Below are 20926 nucleotides of genomic sequence, written 5' to 3'. Positions count from 1 at the left end.
CCCCAAATCCCAGCCTGATTCTCCATCACTGGAATGCAAGGAAATTTCCAGAAGATTCTGGAAGATCTGGGTGCTGGAATCTCCCAAATCCCAGCCTGGGTTCCCCATCATCCAGAATGCAATGGGAAGGAAATTTCCAGAAGGTTCTGGAGGATCTGGGTGCTGGAATTCCCTAAATCCCAGCCTAGGTTCTCCGTCACCCAGAGCATAATGGGAAGGAAATTTCCAGAAGGTTCTGGGGGATCTTGGATGGAACCCCCCAAATCCCAGCCTGGGTTTTCCATCACCCAGAGTGCAATGGGAGGGAAAATTCCAGAAGGTTCTGGAGGATCTGGAATTCCATGGAAGCTGCTCCAGCCCTGGAGACTCCGAGCTCTGCCGGGATCATCCCAACCCTGCTGTGGGATTTTGGGGCCTCCCCGTGGAGCCTTTAAGGCCAGAAACGAGGGGGGACCAAAAGGTTGGGATGGGAATTCCCAGCTGGAAGTGGGGAGGGGACAGGGCTGTCCCTGAGGGGGTGACACCGAGCACTGGATCAAACACCAAATCCTATTTACAGATCTCTCCGCTGGGAGGGCCCAAAAATCCCATTCTGGGTAAAATCCCATTCTGGGAAAATCCCATTCTGGGAAAAATCCCGTTCTGGGAAAAATCCCGTTCTGGGAAAAATCCTGTTCTGGGAAAAATTCCGTTCTGGGAAAAAATCCCATTTTGCCTTCGGGGAGGAATTTTGGGATGAATCCAGAGGGCAGGGACGGCCACACCTGGCTGGGGGCGTTGGGGACATTGCCAGAAGCTTGGTGGCATCTCAGGGGACACTCCCTGGACCGATGGCCACTCAGGGGACATCTCCAGGCCAGTGACAGCCCAGGGGACATCCTGAGGCTGGTGGCAGCTCAAGGGACATTCCCCAGCCCAGTGGCAGCTCCAGCTCACCCAGCTGGGGCTGAAACGCCCCCAAAATGTCCTTGGAGTGATGTCACCTCCCCGAATGTCACCCCGGGGGCAGAGGGACATTCCCGAGCCCTTCACAGTGCTGGCACAGCAGGAGCCCTTTCAGCAGGGTGGGGACAGTGGGGACAGGGCAGTGGTGGCCTGGCCCAGCTCAGGGACAGTGCAATGGTGGCAGGGTGGCCTCGGCCTGGTCCCTGCAGCTTGGGGACATGGGGACAGGGCAGGAGGGAGGAGCAGAGCCCTGGAGGTGTCCCCATGGGGCAGGCACTTGGTCAGCGCTTTCCACCTTTGGTGTCCCTTTGGTGTTCCTTCAGTGTCCCCTCAGTGTCCCCTCGGTGTCCCCTCGGTGTCCCCTCGGTGTCCCCTGCAGCCCCCATGGGAGCCGTAGCACCCCAAAATCTGCTCCTCAGTGTCCGAGGTGGCCCCGGCTGCTCCCCCAAATCCCTGAAGAGCTGTGGGGAGGCCGCACCCCAAATTTCACAGTGTAGGGAGCCGGGTCTGCTCCCCAGCCCCTCTGAGCCCCCAAATCCTGGGGCAGCCGCTCCAGAGCACCCCAGCCCTGTCCTTCCCCCGTTTTGGGGTAAAAGCAGCCGGATTTGGGGGCGCTGGAGGGGAACAGGAGGAAGAGGAGCCCTGGGGAGAGAAGGAGCTGGAAGGGAGGAGAGGAGAGGTGAGGGCTGAGAGCACGGCGGTCTCTCCGTGTCCATCTGTCCATCTGTCCGTCCATCCTGCAGCCAGGATTTGTGATCAGGGTGGGGCTGAGCCCCTCCAACACCATCAGGGGCCAGCACCAGTGCCAGGACCTGCTCGGGGGTGACCCCACCACGTCCCCCCAGCTTTGGGATCAGGCAGGGCTGAGCTCCCCAACACCGGGGACTGGGACCTGCACTGGGGCGCTCGGGGTGACCCCACAGCCTCTCCCCAGTGCTGGGATTCAGGATCAAGGTGGGGCCGAGCCCCCCAACACCATCAGGGCACCGGGAGCTGCTCGGGGGTGACCCCAGCGCCTGCCCCTAGAGCCGGGATTTGTGATCATTGTGATCAAGGTGGGGCCGAGCCCCCCAACACCGGGGAACGGGAGCTGCTCCGGGGTGACCCCATCGCCTCCCCCCGGTGCCGGGATTCGGGATCAAGGTGGGGCCGAGCCCCCCAACACCATCAGGGCACCGGGAGCTGCTCGGGGGTGACCCCGGCGCCTCCCCCCGGCACCGGGCAGGCTCAGCCCCCCGGGCCGGCCCTCACACCGGGGAGGTGGCGGTGGAGTCGCTGGCCAGGCTGTCGGCGATGTCGCCGCGCTGCAGGCGGCGCAGGGCGGCCAGGAGCGCGTCCAGCGTGGCCGACTCGCGGCCGGCCCAGTGCGCCAGCAGCGCCCGCGCCGGGGCCTCCTCGCGCGTGAAGGACTCGATCAGCTCCTCCTTGTAGCCCAGCTCCCCCGCCAGCTGCCGCCACGTGTCCTCGGCCGAGCTGCCCAGCAGCTTCTCCACCTCCTCCTGCTTGCTGGCCGGCAGCGCTGAGTACGGGCTGCCGTCCGCCTTGGGGGCTGCTGGAGAGAGGGGAACGGTCTGAGAGCCTGCCCGGGGTGTGCCCGTCTTCCCTGACCTCACCTGGGTGTCCCTGTCCTTACCTGAGTGTCCCTGTCTATCCCTGAGTGTCCCTGTCCTTACCTGAGTGTCCCTGTCCTTCCCTGAGTGTACCTGTCTATCCCAGATTGTCCCTGTCCATCCCTGGGTCTCTGTGACCATCCTTCCTACCCTTACCTGGGTGTCCCTGTCCTTCCCTGAGTGTACCTGTCTATCCCTGAGTGTCTGTGCTCATCCTCCCTGCCCTTACCTGGGTGTCCCTGTCCTTCCCTGAGTGTCCCTGCCCATCCCAGATTGCCCCTGTCCATCCCTGGGTGTCTGTGCCCATCCTTCCTACCCTTACCTGGGTGTCCCTGTTCATCCCTGGATGTCCCTGTCCACCCCTGAGTGTTTCTGTCCATCCCCTGGTGTCCCTGTCCATACTTCCTGTCCATCCCAGGTGTCTCTGCCCATCCCAGATTGTCCTTGTCCATCCCTTGGTGTCCCTGTCCATCCTCCCTGGACTTTACCCGGCTCTCCCTGCCCATCCCAAATTTTCTCTACCCACCCCAAGGTGTCCCTGTCCATCCCCTCATGTCCCTGTCCATCCTTCCTGTCCATCTCAGGGTGTCCCTGTCCATCCCCAGATTATCCCTGCCCATCCCAGATTGTCCCCACCCATCCCTGGGATGTCCCTGTCCATTCCCAGATTATCCCTGCCCATCCCAGATTGTCCCTATCCGTCCCAGATTTTCCCTGCCCATCCCAGGGTGTCCCTGCCTTCCCCCTGCCCACCCCAGGGTGCCCCAGCAACCCCACCTGGCCCCTGGGTGCCCCCTGCCCACCCCTAGGTGCCCTCTGACCACCCCAGCAACCCCACCTGGCCCCTGGGTGCCCTGCCCGGGCGGCTGCTGCTCGTGCAGGCTCTGGCTGTCCACGGAGATGCCGCTGTCGCTGTGCAGCTTCTCGCCCTCGGGGGACGGCGTCTGGTTCACCGGGCGGTTGTTGGCGCCTTGCTTGTTCTGCTTGCAGCTGTTCCACCTGCGGGGACAGCGGCGCACGGGTGACATCCCCGGGGCTGGCAGGGCTTGGTCGCCTTCCTTGGGACTTGTCCCATTCCCTGGGCTTTGTCCCCTTTCCCTGGGGTTTGTCTCAATTTCTGGGGTTTGTCCCCTTCCCTGGGACTTGTCCCATTGTATGGGGTTTGTCCCCCTCCGCGGGTTTGTCCAATTTTCTGGGATTTGTCCCATTTTCTGGGCTTTGTCCCATTTTCTGGTTTCTGTCTTGGTGCAGGGACAGGGACAGGGGATGGAACAGGGACAAAGAGACAAGGACAGGGACAGGGAGGTGGACAGGGACAGGAATAGGGACAGGAACAGGGACAGGGACATGGAGCCAGACAAGGACAGGGTTGCAGTGTGTCCCCCACCCTGCTGCCACCTCCCTCCTCACCCCTCACACAATTTTGGAAATCCGCCCATCCTGGTGCCCTCGCTGGTGGCAGCTGTGGCTGTGGGACATCCAGAGAGGGGTCCCACAGTTCCCCCCTCCCCAAATCCCTGTCCCCGCTGTACCCCGGTACCTCTTGAAGGCGATGTAGGCCACCAGCCCCACCACCACGGCGGCCAGGATGGAGCAGTAGACGGGGATGAGGTTGTCGCTGGTGCCGTGGGTGAGCACGGGCTGCGAGCTGCCCATGACGGTGGTGGCCGTGTCGGCCGCGGTGCTGGGCCCGCCCTCGGTGCTCGGCGGCTCCCTGGTGGCCTCGGGGCTCTCGGAGCCCCCCAGGGATGGGGCAGGCGTGGTCCAGCGAGGGTGGAGCCCTGGCGGGGAGGAGGGAAGGGAAATGGGGGTCAGGATGAGCCACAGATGTGCCCTGCCCCGGGGCGGCCGTGGCTGTGTCAGCGCTGTCCCAGTGGCCCCCAAACCCAGGGAAACCACCCCAGCTGTCCCCAAACACCCCCTGGGGCAGCCCAGGTGTCCCCAAACCCACCCTAAGGCAGGGAAACCGCCCCAACTGTCCCCAAACCCGCCCCAGGGCAGCCCAGGTGTCCCCAAACCCACCCTGGGGCAGCCCAGGTGCCCATGCCCCGCACACAGCCGCTCCCACAGCCCCAGGGCCTGGCTTTGCTCCTTTCCCGGCCCCTGCGGCTCCACCCGGGCGTGACCCCGCTCCTGCCACACCCGGGCGTGTCCCGGGAGCCGCGGGGCCGTCTGGGCTTGTCCCGGGGACACACGTGGGAGTCCCATGCCATGCCATGCCATGCCATGCCATCCCACCCCATCCCATCCCGAATTCCCTGTGCCCTCTCTGGTGCCAGGGCCAGGCCACATCCCCCAGCCCATCCCAGAGTGAGACTGAGATGGGAATTGTGCCAGGAGCTGGGACTTCACCCTGCCACCCCCTTGCCAGCCCCTGCCAGTCCCCTGGGATTGTGCCAGGCTGGGATTGTGACAAACTGGGATTGTGCCATGCTGGGATTGTGCCACGCTGGGATCAGGACTGAGCCGGGATTGTGCTGAGCTGGGATTGTGCCAGGTTGGAATTGTGCCCCGCCAGCCCCGGAGCTTCGGTGGTGTCACTGTCGCCGTCACAGGGGAGTTGGTGCCATCCTGCCCTGTCCTGTCCCCGTGCCATCCTGCCCTGCCGTGTCCCTGTCCCTGTCCCACCCTGCCCTGTCCTGTCCCGGTGCCATCCTGCCCTGTCCTTCCCTGTCCCGGTGCCATCCTGGCCTGTCCTTCCCTGTCCCTGTCCCATCCTGCCCTGCCGTGTCCCGGTGCCATCCTGCCCTGTCCTGTCCCTGTCCCATCCTGCCCTGTCCTTCCCTGTCCCGGTGCCATCCTGGCCTGTCCTTCCCTGTCCCTGTCCCATCCTGCCCTGCTGTGTCCCTGTCCCATCCTGCCCTGCCATGTCCCGGTGCCATCCTGCCCTGTCCTGTCCCTGTCCCATCCTGCCCTGCCGTGTCCCGGTGCCATCCTGCCCTGCCGTGTCCCTGTCCCTGTCCCATCCTGCCCTGTCCTGTCCCGGTGCCATCCTGCCCTGCCGTGTCCCTGTCCCTGTCCCATCCTGCCCTGCCGTGTCCCGGTGCCATCCTGCCTGGCTGTGTCCCACTGGCATCCTGTCCCATCCTGCTCTGCCGTGTCCCTGTCCCTGTCCCATCCTGCCCTGCCGTGTCCCTGTCCCATCCTCCCTTGTCCTGTCCTGCCGTGTCCCAGCCCCCGCTGCCCTTTGGAACCCCTTCCCGGGCCCACAGCAGACAAAGCCACCGCTGTGTCCCTGACTTGTGGCTCCATTTACTCGACCCTTGGGCGGAGCTGCCCCTCAGCCCGGCTCGGCGGCAGCCGGGACAAAGAAAGAAAAGCTTTCTGCTTTTGTGGTGCCACGCTCGGGGCATGGAGTGACGCTGTGCCCGCCCGGGAACGCGGCTGGGGCTGGCCAGGAGCCCGGGAGGAGCAGCCCTGGTGGAGCCTCTCCCTCTGGAGCAGCCCCGCTTCCTCCAGGAGCTCAGCACGGCTCTGATTTTGCTCTGCCCCTTTTTTCTCTCCTTTTTTTTCTCCCCTTTTTTCTCTCCTTTTTCCCTTCCTGCGGGGCTGGAGCTGTGTTTGGGATGCTGATGGGGACAGGTACTAAACCCCGGCTCCTTTCCCTTGCCCAGCACTCCCAGATGCCAGCACCTCTCCCCAAACCCAGGCCCAGCTGCACCGGGTGTGTCCCAGCAGTGGCAGCAGAGCGGTGACAATGACACAGCCACACCGGGTACAGCTCTACCCCACAGCAGAGCCGTGACAATGGCACACACCCGGAACGTCCCTGTGGTGGCAGCAGAGCGGTGACAATGACACAGCCACACCGGGTACAGCTCTACCCCACAGCAGAGCCGCGACAATGGCACACACCGGGAACGTCCCTGTGGTGGCAGCAGAGCAGTGACAATGACACAGCCACACCGAGAATATCCTTGGAGTGGCAGCAGAGCTGTGACAATGACACAGACACACCGGGTACAGCTCTACCCCACAGCAGAGCTGTGACAATGACACAGCCACGCTGGGCACAGCTCTTACTCCACAGTGGGGCCGTGACAATGACACAGCCACACCGGGAACGTCTCTGCATGGCAGCAGAGCTGTGACAATAACACAGCCACATCGGGAACGTCCCAGCGGTGGTGGCAGAGCTGTGACAATGGCACACACCAGGTACAGCTCTTACCCCACAGCAGAGCAGTGACAATGCCACAGCCACACCAGGAACATCCCAGCAGTGTCACCAGAGCTGTGACAATGACACAGCCACACCGGGAACGTCCCTATGGTGGCAGCAGAGCCGTGACAATGGCACACACCGGGGAATGTCCCAGCAGTGACAGCAGAGCAGTGACAATGACACAGCCACATTGGGTAGAGCAGTGACAATGGCATCCACCATTGGCACACACCGGGCACATCCCAGCAGTGACACCAGAGCAGTGACAATGGCACAGCCACACCGGGCACGGCTCTTACTCCACAGCAGAGTGGTGACAATGACACAGCCACATTGGGAAGAGCGGTGACAATGGCATCCACCATTGGCACACCCGGGAACGTCCCAGCAGTGACACCAGAGCCATGACAATGGCACACACCGGGAGTGTCCCAGCAGTGGCACCAGAGCCGTGACAATGCCACACACCAGGAATATTCCAGCAGTGACACCAGAGCTGTGACAATGCCACACACCAGAAATATTCCAGTAATGACACCAGAGCCGTGACAATGGCACACACCAGGAATATTCCAGTAATGACACCAGAGCTGTGACAATGGCACACACCAGGAATATTCCATCAGTGACACCAGAGCCATGACAATGCCACACACCGGGAGTGTCCCAGCAGTGGCACCAGAGCCGTGACAATGGCACAGCCACACCGGGCACGTCCCAGCAGTGACACCAGATCTGTGACAATGCCACACACCAGGAATATTCCAGCAGTGGCACCAGAGCCATGACAATGGCACACACCGGGAGTGTCCCAGCAGTGGCACCAGAGCCGTGACAATGCCACACACCAGGAATGTCCCAGCAGTGACACCAGAGCCGTGACAATGCCACACACCAGGAATATTCCAGTAATGACACCAGAGCCGTGACAATGGCACACACCGGGAGTGTCCCAGCAGTGGCACCAGAGCCGTGACAATGCCGCACACCAGGAATATTCCAGCAGTGGCACCAGAGCCATGACAATGCCACACACCAGGAATGTCCCAGCAGTGGCGCCAGAGCCATGACAATGGCACACACCAGGAATATTCCATCAGTGACACCAGAGCTGTGACAATGACACAACCACACCGGGCACGGCTCTTACCCCACAGCAGAGCCATGACAATGCCACATACCAGGAGTGTCCCAGCAGTGACACCAGAGCCGTGACAATGCCACACACCGGGCACACTCTTACCCCGGCACTCAGCGTCCGCCACGGCCGTGCACTCGCGCACCAGCACCTCGTTGTCCTCGCAGGTGGTGCAGGGCAGGCAGGGGTCCACGAAGTTGGCCTCGCTGGAGAAGGTGCCCTCGGGGCACTCCTCGCACACGGTGTCCTGCGAGTCCTTGCAGGGGAACATGAGCCCGAAGCCGACCTCGCAGACGCGGCACTCGCGGCAGCTGCCGCTGCTCTCGTCCTGGAAGTAGCCGTAGGCGCAGCGGCACACGGCGTCGTCGGTCTCCACGCAGGGCGCCGACATGCTCTGCAGCCCCTCGCACTGCGTGCACGGCTTGCACGGCTCCGTGGCGCTGGCCGTGTCCGAGAAGGTGACGCCTGATGGGGACAGGGAGGATCAAAGCTCTGTTTCTGCTTTCCTTCACTTCCCTCTGGGGTCAGAGCCAGAGGGGTCTCTGTGCTCCCCCCAGGCTCAGCTTCCCGTCAATGCCTTCCCCATTCCTGTCAATGCCTTCCCCATTCCCACAGAAATTCCCAGCTCCTCATCTCCCAGGCTCCTCAGCCCATTCACATCTCCCCCAATCCCCAGCAATTCCCAGTTTGGAGCATCCTTCCAGGCTCATCTTCCCAGTAATATCGTCCCCATTCCCGCCTCCTCATCCCATTCCCCAGCAATTCCCAGTTTGGAGCATCATTCTAGGCTCAGCTTCCCAGTAATATCGTCCCCATTCCCGCCTCCTCATCCCATTCCTCAGCAATTCCCAGTTTGGAGCATCCTTCCAGGCTCATCTTCCCAGTAATATCGTCCCCATTCCTGCCTCCTCATCCCATTCCCCAGCAATTCCCAGTTTGGAGCATCATTCTAGGCTCAGCTTCCCAGTAACATCCTCCCCATTCCTCTGCAATTCCCAGTTTGGAATCCTTCCAGACCCAAATTCCCATTACCACCTTCTCCATTCCCACCACAATTCCCAGTTCCAGCACACTCCGGGCTCCCGTTCCCATTGACATCTGCACCATTCCCACAGCAATTCCCAGTTTGGAGCATCCTTCCAGGCTCAACTTCCCATTGACACCGGCACCATTCCCACCTCCTCATCCCATTCTTCTGCAATTCCCGGTTTGGAGCATCATTGCAGGTTCATCTTCCCAGTAACATCCTCCCCATTCCCTTCTCATCAGCCCATTCACCCCAGCAATTCCCAGTTTGGAGCATCCTTCCAGGCTGAATTTCTCTCCCCATTCCCGCCTCCTCATCCCATTCCCGCCTCCTCATCCCAATTCCTCTGCAATTCCCGGTTTGGAGCATCCTTCCAGGCTCAGCTTCCCATTGACACCTGCACCATTTCCTCCTCCTCATCCTCATTGACACCTCCTCATCCCCGTTCCCCCCTCCTCAATCCCCATTCCCTCCTCATCCCCATTCCTCCCTCCTCATCCTCATTCCCGCCTCCTCAATCCCCATTCCTGCCTCCTCATCCCATTCCCACCTCCTCAATCCCCATTCCCCCCTCCTCAATCCCCATTCCCGCCTCCTCAATCCCCATTCCCGCCTCATCCCCATTCTCCCCTCCTCAATCCCCATTCCCACCTCCTCAATCCCCATTCCCACCTCCTCAATCCCCATTCCCGCCTCATCCCCATTCCTCCCTCCTCATCCTCATTCCCTCCTCCTCACCCCATTCCCTCCCCAATTCCCATTCCCCTGGGTCCATCCTGGCTGCGCCGCCCCCATTGCCCATCCCCGCGCTAATTCCCCATTTTATTCCCTTTCTGACCCCCGGGGCCATCCCCTGCCCTCACACCCCATCGCTTTCCCCGCACATCCTGCCGGGGTCCCGGGGGTCCCGCTGTCCCCGCTGTCCCCGGTGGCAGCGCTGACTGTGCGTGACCCCGCGGCTCCTGCGCTCCGGTTTCAGCCCGCAGGACGCGCTGCGGGGGAAATCGATGCCCGTTCCGAGCCGTGCCCGCTCCCGGAGGAGCTCGGGGATATTTTTAGCCCCGGAAGAGGCAGCGGAGCCCGGCCTGGAGGGCGCAGCTGCTGCTGCTGCTGCTGCCCCCGCTCCCACCGGAGCTCCGGCCCATGGCGGGGAAATTCCAGGGGTGGAGAAGGGGCTGGGGATCCCTGCGACCCCTGCTCAGCCCCAGGGATGGTGCTGGGAATGATTCCTGCTCCCAGCAGCTTCCCTGAGGACACCGAGCTGCTCGGGACAGGGATTTCGGGCTGCTCCCGAGGGGGATGGAGCACCCCGGAGGAGGGATGGTGGTTCCATCCCACCCTCAGCAGAGGATTTTCCCCATCCCCAACACCTTCCCTCACCCTCTGCCTGTGCCTGGATGTCCTGCCCCTGCCCTGAGGCTTTCCCTGGACCTGCAGAGGATTTGGAGTCACAAAATCCCGGGAATGGTTTGGGTCAGGAGGGACCTCAAACCCCCCGATTTCCTGGACAGGGACATCTCCCGCTATCCCGGGCTGCTCCCAAACCCATCCCAGTTATCCCAGACTGCCTCCAAACCCATCCCCGCTATCCCAGATTGCTCCCAAACCCATCCCTGCTATCCCAGGCTGCTCCCAAACCCATCCCTGCTATCCCAGACTGCCTCCAAACCCATCCCCGCTATCCCAGGCTGTGCCAAACCCATCCTCATTATCCCGGGCTGCCTCCAAACCCATCCCCGCTATCCCAGATTGCTCCCAAACCCATCCCCACTATCCCAGGCTGTGCCCAAACCCATCCTCGTTATCTCAGGCTGCTCCCAAACCCATCCCAGTTATCCCAGACTGCCTCCAAACCCATCCTCGCTATCCCAGATTGCTCCCAAACCCATCCTCGCTATCCCGGGCTGCTCCCAAACCCATCCCAGTTATCCCGGGCTGCTCCCAAACCCATCCTTGCTCTCCCAGGCTGCTCCCAAACCCATCCCCGCTATCCCGGGCTGCTCCCAAGCCCATCCTCGCTATCCCGGGCTGTGCCAAACCCATCCTTGCTCTCCCAGGCTGCTCCCAAACCCATCCCCTCAATCCCAGATTGCTCCCAAACCCATCCCCGCTATCCCAAGCTGCTCCCAAACCCATCCTCACTATCCCAGGCTGCTCCCAAACCCATCCTCGCTACCCCGGGCTGCTCCCAAACCCATCCTCGCTATCCCAGGCTGCTCCCAAACCCATCCCTGCTATCCCGGGCTGCCTCCAAACCCATCCTCGCTCTCCCAGGCTGTGCCAAACCCATCCTCCCTATCCCGGGCTGCCTCCAAACCCATCCTCGCTATCCCAGGCTGCTCCCAAACCCATCCTCGCTATCCCAGGCTGCTCCCAAGCCCATCCTCGGTCACTCCCGGGGTCAGGGCAGCTGTGGCTCCCCCGGTCCCGCCGTCCCTGTCGTTTCCAGCCCCTCGCAGCCCCAGCCCCGTGCCCGAGCAGCAGCGCCGGAGCAGCCCCGGGGCGGCACACGCGGCTCCCATTAACCCGGGCTCATGCCTCGCATTATGCTGAATTATTGATGGGCGCCATTAGAGCGGGGAAGTGGCCAGGAAAGGCTTTCGGCTGAGTGGGCACATTTGCAGCGGCAGCCGAGGGGATCTGAGCTGAGCAATTACAGCCCCGCAGCGAACGGGGCCGAGCCCCCGGCCCTCCCTCCCCCGGAGGCTGCGGGGATCAATAAATCATGAGCAGCCCCCTGGCTCTGGGGGGCTGCGATGGGGAAAATTAGAGCAATCCCCCCCTTTTGGGGGGTTTCTGGCAACCCTCGGGCTCTGGGGTGTTGAGATGGGAGGAAAGGGGGAATCAGAGCAATCCCTCCCCCCTTTTGGGGTGTTTCTGGCAGCCCCCGGGCTCTGGGGTGTTGGGATGGGGAAAAAGAGGGAATTAGAGCAATCCCTCCCCACTTTTGGGGTGTTTCTGGCAACCCTCGGGCTCTGGGGTGTTGGGATGGGAGGAAAGGAGGAATCAGAGCAATTCCCCCCCTTTGGGGGTGTTTCTGGCAGCCCCCCGGGCTGTGGCAGGGCTGGGATGGGGGAAAGGGGGAATCAGAGCAATCCCCCCATTTTGGGGGTGTTTCTGGCAGCCCACCGGGTTTTAGCAGGGCTGGGATCCTTTTTGCAGAGGATTTTTCCGGAACGATTCCCCCCGAGTGCAGGGAACGCGGCCAAGGGAGTGCTCGGAGGAGGCAGCCCCGGGTGCAGGTGGGGACCCTCGGCCCTGGGCCGTGCCCACATTCCTGGGGCGCAGTCTGGAGGCCGTGCCAGCAGCGGGGCTGCCTCCGCCTGCCCGGCCCGAGGCAGCGGCATCCGGGGGAGCCGGGGGGATCCAGGGGGATCGGGGTGTGTCCAGCAGGATCCAGGGGGATCCAGACATGTCCAGGGGGATCCAGAGGGATCCAGACATGTCCAGGGGGATCCAGAGGGATCCAAACATGTCCAGGGAGAACCTAAGGGGATCCAAACATGTCCAGGGGGATCCAAACATGTCCAGGGGGATCCAAACGTGCCCAGGGGGATCCAGGGGGAATCTAGGGGGATCCAGGGGTTATCGGGGTGTGTTCAGCAGGATCCAGGGGGATCCAAACATGTCCAGGAGGATCCAGAGGGATCCAGACATGTCCAGGGAGAACCTAAGGGGATCCAAACATGTCCAGGGGGATCCAAACGTGCCCAGGGGGATCCAGGGGGAATCTAGGGGGATCCAGGGGTATCGGGGTGTGTTCAGCAGGATCCAGGGGGATCCAAACATGTCCAGGAGGATTTAGAGGGATCCAGGCATGTCCAGGGGGATCCAGAGGGAATCCTGGGGGATGCAGGGGGATCTGGGTGTGTCCAGTGGGATCCAGCATGATCCAGGGGGATTCAGGGGGATCCAGGTGTTAAATGGGGGATCCAGGGGGTTCCAGGCCCACAGGGCTCCTCTCCCCATCCCAGCAAGGGACGGCTGTGGGGTTTGCAGGTTTCCTTCCCTCCACACCCCAAAATCCCTCTCAGGGAAGAGCTGAGGGTGGGGAGGAGCTTTTCCCTCAGTGGGATCCATCCCCATTGGGATCCATCCCCATTTGGATCCATCCCCATTGGGATCATCCCCATTGGGATCCATCCCTCACTGGGGTCCATCCCCTCACCCAGGAGGGATCCAGCCCCGTTTCCCGGCCGAGCTCAGGGAAGCAGAGCCGTCCATCGATTTCTCAGGACGCTGAGGTATTTTTAGCCCTGCCCTGGCTCTGCTCCTCCAGCTCTGGCTCTGTTCCTCCAGCCTGCTCTGCCTCCTGTCTGCTCCCTCTCCATCCCAAACCCCCCTGAGCACACCCCAAACCCCCTCTGTACCTGACAGCACTGCCCAGACCCCACACTCCCATTTTGGGGAGGAATCCTCCATTTTTAACCCATCCTTTCCACAGAAACCACCTCAATCCCCTCCTGGCTCAGCACAGGGGTGTGACCAGGGGACACTGTGACACTTTGGGGGGGTGTTTGGGTACTCACTGTCCAGGCAGGGCTCGCACAGGGGTGTGACCAGGGGACACTGTGACACCTTGGGGGGTGTTTGGGTACTCACTGTCCAGGCAGGGCTCGCACAGGGGTGTGACCAGGGGACACTGTGACACTTTGGGGGGGTGTTTGGGTACTCACTGTCCAGGCAGGGCTCGCACACCGTCTGGTTGACCCCGCAGGGCTGCACCACGCCCTCGCCCACGTTGCAGAGCCGGCAGCACTCCCCGCCCAACGTGAACAGCCTGGAGGCACAATCGTCCTTGGAGGCGCCGGCCCCGGGGCCCTGCGGAGAGCAGAGCCCAGAGGTCACCCCTGTCACCTCTGTCACCTCCCAGATGTGACAGCCAGGGAGGGGCCCACTCTGGAGACACCCCACTCTGCTGAATGCTGAGGATTCATGATGAGAGGAATGCTGAATTTGGGGAGAAAAGCGCTTTTCCAGGCAAAATCCACTCCTCGGGAAGGCCCTGCTGAGATCTGTGCTGGAGGGAGCCGGGAGGGTCCTCAGGGGGTTTTGGGGCGATCTGGCCGCTGTTTGTCCCTGTCCCTCCCTCAGCCACCTCTCCTAAGGGCACTGAGCCATTCCGGGGGCTCAGCCCTTCCCAGCCTGGGAATGGGAGAGGAGAGGAGGAATTCCTGTCCCCAAGGAGGGTCTGGGGGGGCTCCTCTGCCCCCCTGGGAAACGGGGCAGAAATGGGGAACTGAGGGAGCAGCAGGAGCCTGGGTGACCTCCCCTCCCTGCCTGGTGACACCGGGTGTCCCTGCAGCTACGACCTGTCACCACACCTGAACGCCACCAACACCCCTCGGGGCTCTGCAGCCGGGGCAGGGCCGAGCTGCCCCCCAAAACCCCCGTGGGGTGCAGGAGCCCTGTGTCCCACGGGTCCCAGCCCTGCCAGGCCCCTCTGCCCCCCGGCCGGTGCTGGGCACGGGGGGAGCCCCGCGGGAGCGTCTGGCGGCCTCGTCAGCGCCTTGGCCGCGTCCCCGCGCTCCGAGCGGCGCTCGGGGCTCCGCATCCGGCGGGGCCGAGACAATGGAGCGCCAATTGCAGGCAGCTGAATGACAAAGTGCTCCAATTACCCCGCGCTGCGAGGCGGCCGCTCCCGCTCCCCCTCCCCGCCAGCCCGCCCTGGCAGCGCCTTCTTGCAGAGCCCTTCTCCAGAACCCCTCTCCAGACCCTTTCCCAGAACATTTTCCCAGACCTTTTTTTCCCAGATCCTTTTCCCAGGCCCTTTTTCCAGATCCTTTTTCCAGATCATTTTCCCAGATCCTTTTCCCAGATCCTTTTCACAAATCCTTTTTTCCAGATCCTTTCCCTGAACCTTTTCCCAGCCCCTTTTTCCAGACCCTTTCCCCAGACCCTTTCCCAGAACATTTCCCCAGATCATTTTTCCAACTCCTTTTTCCAGATCCTTTTCCCAGCCCCTTTTTCCTTTCCCAGAACATTTTCCCAGATCCTTTTCTAGCCCCTTTTCCCAGGCTCTATTTCCAGACCCTTTCCCCAGAACCTTTTCCCATCCCCTTTCCCCAGCCCCTTTCCCAGATCCTTTTTCCAACCCCTTTTCCCATCCCCTTTTCTCACCCCCTGTTTCCAAACCCTTTCTCCAGACCATTTCCCACCCCCTTTTCCCAGTTCCTTTTCCCACTCCAGGCAGGCAAGGAAGGATTGGAATACCGGGAACCCTCCCAGCACCCCAAATATCCCCTGGGAATGGTTTGGGGTGAGGCTGTGCCCACACGTGTGGGGCACATTTGGGGTTTTGGGGTCCAGCCGGGCACAGCCCAGCCTGAGCTCCTCCAGGGCAGGGTTTGGATGCTCAGAGATCCCAGGGATGCGATTCCAGGGGCCGGGAATGGGGCTGGGTGTGAGTGGTGATGGGGCTGGGCCGTGGGGCACCCAGAGCATCCCATGATCCCAGAGACCCCAGAGCATCCCACGGTTCCAGAGACCCCAGAGCATCCCACGGTTCCAGGGATCCAGGGATGTCACAGCATCCCCTGATCCCAGAGCCTCCCTCAATCCCAGAGATCTCACAGCTTTCCCTGATCCCACAGCATCTGGGTGGTCCCAAAGCTTCCAGAGATCCCAGAGCATCCCATGATCCCAGATCTTCCTTCAATCCCAGAGCATCCCATGATCCCAAATCTTCCAGAGATCCCAGAGATCCCAGAGCATCCAAAACCCCCAGATCTTCCCCTGATCCCGGAGTATCCCCTGATCCCAAAGCACCCAAAGATCCCAGACCATCCCACAATCTCAGAGTTTCCAGGGATCCCAGACCTTCCCCTGATCCCAGATCTACCTCCAATCCCAGAATTTCCCCCGATCCCAAATTTTCTCCTGATCCCAGATCTTCCATCTCCCTCACAGCTGTGAGCTGCCCGCTTGGGACGGGCCTGGCCGGCCCACCCGGACCCATTCCAGGCCCACCCGGTCCCATTCCAGGCCCATCCGGACCCATTCCAGGCCCACCCAGACCCATTCCAGGCCCACCTGTCCCCTCCATCCCGGCTCCCCCGCCCACGCTCCCTGCGCTCTGCGTTAAAGGCGATTCCCCGCTCCAGGTGCCGCGGGCCCCCCTCGTTCCGGGGCTTCCCTTCGGGGCTGGGGGCTCCGAGCGCCCCCCGAGCCTGGGCAGGGGCACCTGGTCCGCGTTAGGCCGCGGAAACGCCGCGTTGTGAGCTCGGCTGGCGGTGACAAAGGCGCGGAATGAACGCCATAAAGCATCCTGACAGCTGGCCCGGCCCGGAGGGCGCGGGCGGCACCTCTGGAAGCTCCGAGCGGCGTTTGGAGGCGGCTCGGGGGGGGCTGGAGCCGGGCAGGCGCTGTGGGTGAGGACGGAGCCGCTCCGAGCGGGATTGGGGAGCTCTGGAGCGGCCGAGCGGGGCAGGGGATGCTCCAGCTGGAGCCGAGATCCGAGCCCGGCCGAGATCCGAGAGCGCTCTGCTTCTCTTGGCCGAGCCCGCTCTGGGAGAGGCCAAATCCCAAATCCCGGCTCCCAAACCCCGGCTCCCAAATCCCCGCTCCCAGAGATTCCCGAAGTTTGGGCAGCTCCGGGAGCCGCGTCCGAGCCCCGCGGCTCCGGCTGGACCTGGGAGGTACCGAGGGCGGGCGCGGGGTTCCGGGGGGTTTCCGGGGGGTCCTGAGGGGTCTCGGGGGGTCCCGGGGTGCGGGCACAGCTGGGGGGCACAGCCGGGTCCCCGTTGTCCCCCCGGACACTCGCAGCCCCGCAGGTGCAGCCCCGCAGGGCAGAGCCAACCCCGGAGGTGACCCCGGACAGGGCAGCGGCGATTCGGGGACATCCGCAGCAGCCGGGGGGGCGGAGGGCGATGCCCGGCGGGGAATGGTTGGGATCCATCCGGCCGGGACAGCTCCGATTTGGGCACCCCGATGCCGAGGGGGTGACGCGGGAAGGAAGGGTAAAGGGGCCGTGCCAGCCCCGCTCCGCTCCGCAGCCCCCAACTCCGCCTTCAATATCCTGCCCGAGGGGTGTCCGGCTGCCTGAGAGCCCCCCTGGGACCCCCGGCAAATCCCGGCCCCAAACAGCCCCGACCCTGCCCCAGCTGCGGGCCTGGACCCCCCCGGCCCCGCTCCCCTCTCCGCTGCCCCCCTGCCCTGCCCTGAAGTTTTTTGTCTGGAACACACAGCGAGGGCTCTGCCGGGGGGAGAAGGGGCTGAGCCTGAGCTCTGGGGCAGATCGGAGCCGGGAAAATCCGGGACAGGTTTGGGGGTGCGTGGGGGGCGGTGATGGAGGCGCTGGGGGGGTTCTGCCCCCGCTGCCCCCGCCTGGGGCTCCGTCACCCTTTGCTGTGCCAGAGCGGGCACCGGAGGGGCTGCGGGACCCCCATCCCCACCCAGCTCCCCTCGGCACCCCAAGAGCTCTGCCCGCCCCCCGCGGGGCTCTCCGGTGTCCCCGGGACCCTCCAGCCACGCTCGGGTGTCCCCGCTCCTCACCCGCGGGGTTCCCATCCCGGGACCCCCGAACCCCCCGTGTGAAGCCCCCGGGCGCCTCCATCCCTTCCCCGCCCGGTGCCGCCGCGGGGACTCCCCGTGCCCCGGAGCCTCCGGTGCCGCTCCGGTGCCCTCGGGACGCTCCATCCCCTCCCCGCGGGGCTCGGGGCTGCCCCGGGCGCTGCTCCCGCACTCACCGCCCGCAGCAGCAGCAGCAGCAGCGGCAGGAGCCCGGCCATGGCGGGGCAGCGGCGCCGGTGCCACCCCCCGAGCGGAGCGGAGCGGAGCGCGGCCGGGCTGCCCGAGCTCTGCCGCTCTCCGCCGCGGCGGGGCCAGAAAAGGCTGCGAGTCCCTCCTCCCCCTCCTCCTCATCATCATCACCATCCCCGCCCCCGGAGCATCACGGAGCGGCCGAGCCCGCACCCTCCGCCGCCGCCACACAAAGCCCGAGAGCCCCCGAGCCCCCCCGGGACCCCCCGGGACCCCCCGAGGACCCCCCGACACCCCCCGGTCCCCCCGGCCCCGAGCCCTTCAGCCCCTCCATCGCTTTTCCTCCTGCGCTGTCTGTCCGTCCTTCAGCCCCTCTGCATCCCCGCCTCTCCCCGTCCATCCGTCTGTCTGCCTGTCTGCCTGTCCGTCTGTCCGTCCCTGTCCTTGTGTCCCCAGCGGGGTGGGGTCTCCGATGGCACCGGGATGGGGGGACCAGCCCTGCTCCCGCCGCAGGGGACAAGGGACGAGGGACGAGGGACAGCGTCCCCACCCTGGGGACACCCCAGGCCTGTCCCAGCCCTGCGGGTGACACCGAGAGGCACCGGGGGGGACACGGGCGGGGGCTGAATTAAATCTTTGTATTTCTGCCCTCCGCAGCAAAGAAATCCCATCTGGACCCTGAAAGGTCCCCGAGTGCCACCTCCTTTGTCCCGAAATGCCAGGGCTGATTCCCCATCCCGGCTCTGAAATGCCAGGGCTGATTCCCCATCCCGCAGCGCTGCGTCACCCCTGGCACGGCCCTGAGATGCCAGGGCTGGTTCCCTGTCCCACAGCTCTATGTCACCCTGTCCCTGCTCTGAAATGCCATCCCACAGCTCTGTGTCACCCCTGGCACGGCTCTGCGGGGTCACCCATCAATGCCAGGGGGTCACTGGTGCCACTGGGAGCGGCCCTGACCCGCTGGCACTGCCCCGGGTGGCTCCTGTGGCTCCTGTGGTCACAGCCCAGCGGATTTGGCCTCGTGTCCGTCCAGCTCCAGGTGTTTCCTGCCCGCTCCGGGCTCTGCAGGTGCTGCTGGGGCTCCCAGAACCCGGCAGTTCCCGGCCCTGCAGCCCCAGGATCCCGCTGGATTTGCTCTGCAAACACCAATTCTATTCTGGAGCCTCTGAGGAGCTCGGGGCCGGCTGCTCCCGGCTCGGCCCGGGAAGGGCTGCTCGGAATTCCCTCTCTCAATTCCCTCTCAATTCCCTCTCTCGCAGCTCCTCCGTGCGATTCAAGCCGAGCCAAGGCTGCCGTTTGTTCTCCGTCACGGGCGGAACATCTGCGAGCCACATGGAGCCGAGTTCACAGCCAGGAACGCCACGCTGGGGCCAGGTGGGACCGGGCTGGGAGCTGCCCGGGGCTGCCGTGCCCACCCGGGATTGGGGTGCCCACCCAGGGCTGGGGTGACCACCCGGGATTGGGGTGCCCACCCGGGATTGGGGTGACCACCTGGGATTGGGGTGACCACATGGGTTATTCTGGGACGCCCACCCAGGGTTTGGTTGGGGTGCCCACCCGGGTTTGGGGTGCCCACTTGGGGCTGGAATGCCCACCCGGGATTGGGGAGCCCACCCAAGATTGGGATGCCCACCTGGGTTATTCTGGGATGCCCACCCAGGGTTTGGTTGGGGTGCCCACCCGGGTTTGGGGTGCCCACTTGGTGCTGGAATGCCCACCCGGGATTGGGGAGCCCACCCAAGATTGGGATGCCCACCTGGGTTTGTTTGGGATGCCCATCCAGGATTTGGTTGGGATGCCCACCTGGGATTGAAGTGCCCACCTGAGTTTTTTTGGGATGCCCACCCAGGGTTTGGTTGAGGTGTCCATCCGGGTTTTTTTGGGATGGCCACCCAGGTTTTTTTTGGGATGCCTGCCCAGGATTTGTTTGGGATGCCAGCCATAATCCCAGCATTTTAAGGGTTTTTAGGGGATCGGCCATGGCACCACAGCCCAGAGGGATGGGAAGGGGTGACAGGACTTGCAGGGGACAAGGGCTACCATCCCCGGGGACATTCCCGGAGCAGACGGTGACAGGACTGGCAGGGGACAAGGGCCACCATCCCCGGGGACATTCCCGGAGCAGACGGTGACAGGACTGGCAGGGGACAAGGGCCACCATCCCCGGGGACATTCCCGGAGCAGACGGGAGGCAGGGCTGGCGCAGCGGGGGAGCAGCCGCGGGATCCCACAATTAATTTACCGCAGCAAGTGGCAAATCCAGATGTTCCCGGATAAATCCCTCCTCCTCCTCCTCCTCCTCCTCCTCCTCCTCCTCCTCCTCCTCCTCCCCCCGTGCTGGGGACACTGAGGTCATAGCCTGCCATCCCCGAGCCCCATCCCTGCCACCCCCCTGTCCAGTGCCAGCCTGGGAACCATCCCAGGAAATTCCCCAGCCCTGGAAGAGCCCAACCCAGTCTGCCCCATCCCACTGATCCCATCCCATCCCGTTGATCCCATCCCATCCCTGCCCTGGATGCAGCCTGGGGAAAATGGGGAGTTCTCTGGGAAATCGGCTCAGAGGGGAGATTTTCCCATTAGGATGGGGCTGTGATTCCCGTAGGGATGGGGTCCGTTATCCCAAGGAAATGGGGCTGTGATTCTTGTAGGAATTGGGGCTGTGATTTCATGGAAATTGGGTTGTGATTCCCATAGAAATGGGGCCCAGTTATTCCATGGAAATGGGGCTGTGATTCCTGTAGGAATGGGGTCAGTTATTCCATGGAATTGGGGCTGTGATTCCCATAAGAATGGGATCAGTTATTCCCATGGAAATGCAGCTGTGATTTCTGTAGGAATGGGGTCAGTTATTCCATGGAAATGGGGCTGCGATTCCATGGAATTGGGGCTGTGATTCCTGTAGGAATGGGGTCAGTTATTCCATGGAAATGGGGCTGTGATTCCTGTAGGAATGGGGTCAGTTATTCCCCTGGAAATGGGGCCCAGTTGTTCCTACAGGGATTGGGCAATGCCGGTGTGGGTGAAACAGGGAAGGTGAATTCCAATTGGGATGGATTTCATGGCTTGGGGACACAGGGGACATGAGGGACATGGAGGACACAGGATTGTCCCCCCTGGTGCTGCCCGGGGCCTCCCAAGCTCCCTCTGGGTTTGGGATGTGCCCCCAAATCTCCAAACCCCCCAAAAGCTCCAGGGCAGGAGCGACCCAGCTCTCCCCAAACCCCCCAAACCCACTCCCATCCCCTCGGGCTGTCCCCCTTGCATTTCCCTCTCTGATTTCCAGGCCTGCAATTCCTCCCTCCCTCCCTCCCCTTTCCCCGTTCCCTTTTCCCGTTCTCCCC

General features: G+C 63.2%; 1 protein-coding gene across 2 annotated transcripts; it reads right to left on the bottom strand.

The window, feature by feature from the left end:
• Nucleotides 1-954: 954 nt before the first annotated feature.
• Nucleotides 955-17725, bottom strand: NGFR (nerve growth factor receptor). Of its 2 annotated transcripts, none has more exons than XM_074557749.1 (6): nt 17573-17725; nt 13562-13706; nt 7964-8323; nt 4096-4336; nt 3394-3554; nt 955-2497 (listed from the first exon to the last, which is right to left on the bottom strand). In XM_074557749.1, exons 1-6 carry the CDS (start codon nt 17612-17614, stop codon nt 2193-2195), a joined length of 1254 nt encoding a protein of 417 aa, XP_074413850.1. In that variant the 5' UTR covers nt 17615-17725; the 3' UTR covers nt 955-2192. The 2 variants fall into 2 exon arrangements, with proteins under 2 accessions (XP_074413850.1, XP_074413849.1); XM_074557748.1 differs by having other exon boundaries at nt 955-2494; nt 17573-17629.
• Nucleotides 17726-20926: the final 3201 nt, after the last annotated feature.

This window comes from Zonotrichia albicollis, chromosome 23 (assembly GCF_047830755.1).
Source record: "Zonotrichia albicollis isolate bZonAlb1 chromosome 23, bZonAlb1.hap1, whole genome shotgun sequence".
Lineage (NCBI taxonomy): Eukaryota > Metazoa > Chordata > Aves > Passeriformes > Passerellidae > Zonotrichia > Zonotrichia albicollis.
The sequence above is the reverse complement of the archived record's forward strand: the minus strand, read 5'-3'. Positions and strand labels throughout refer to the sequence as shown.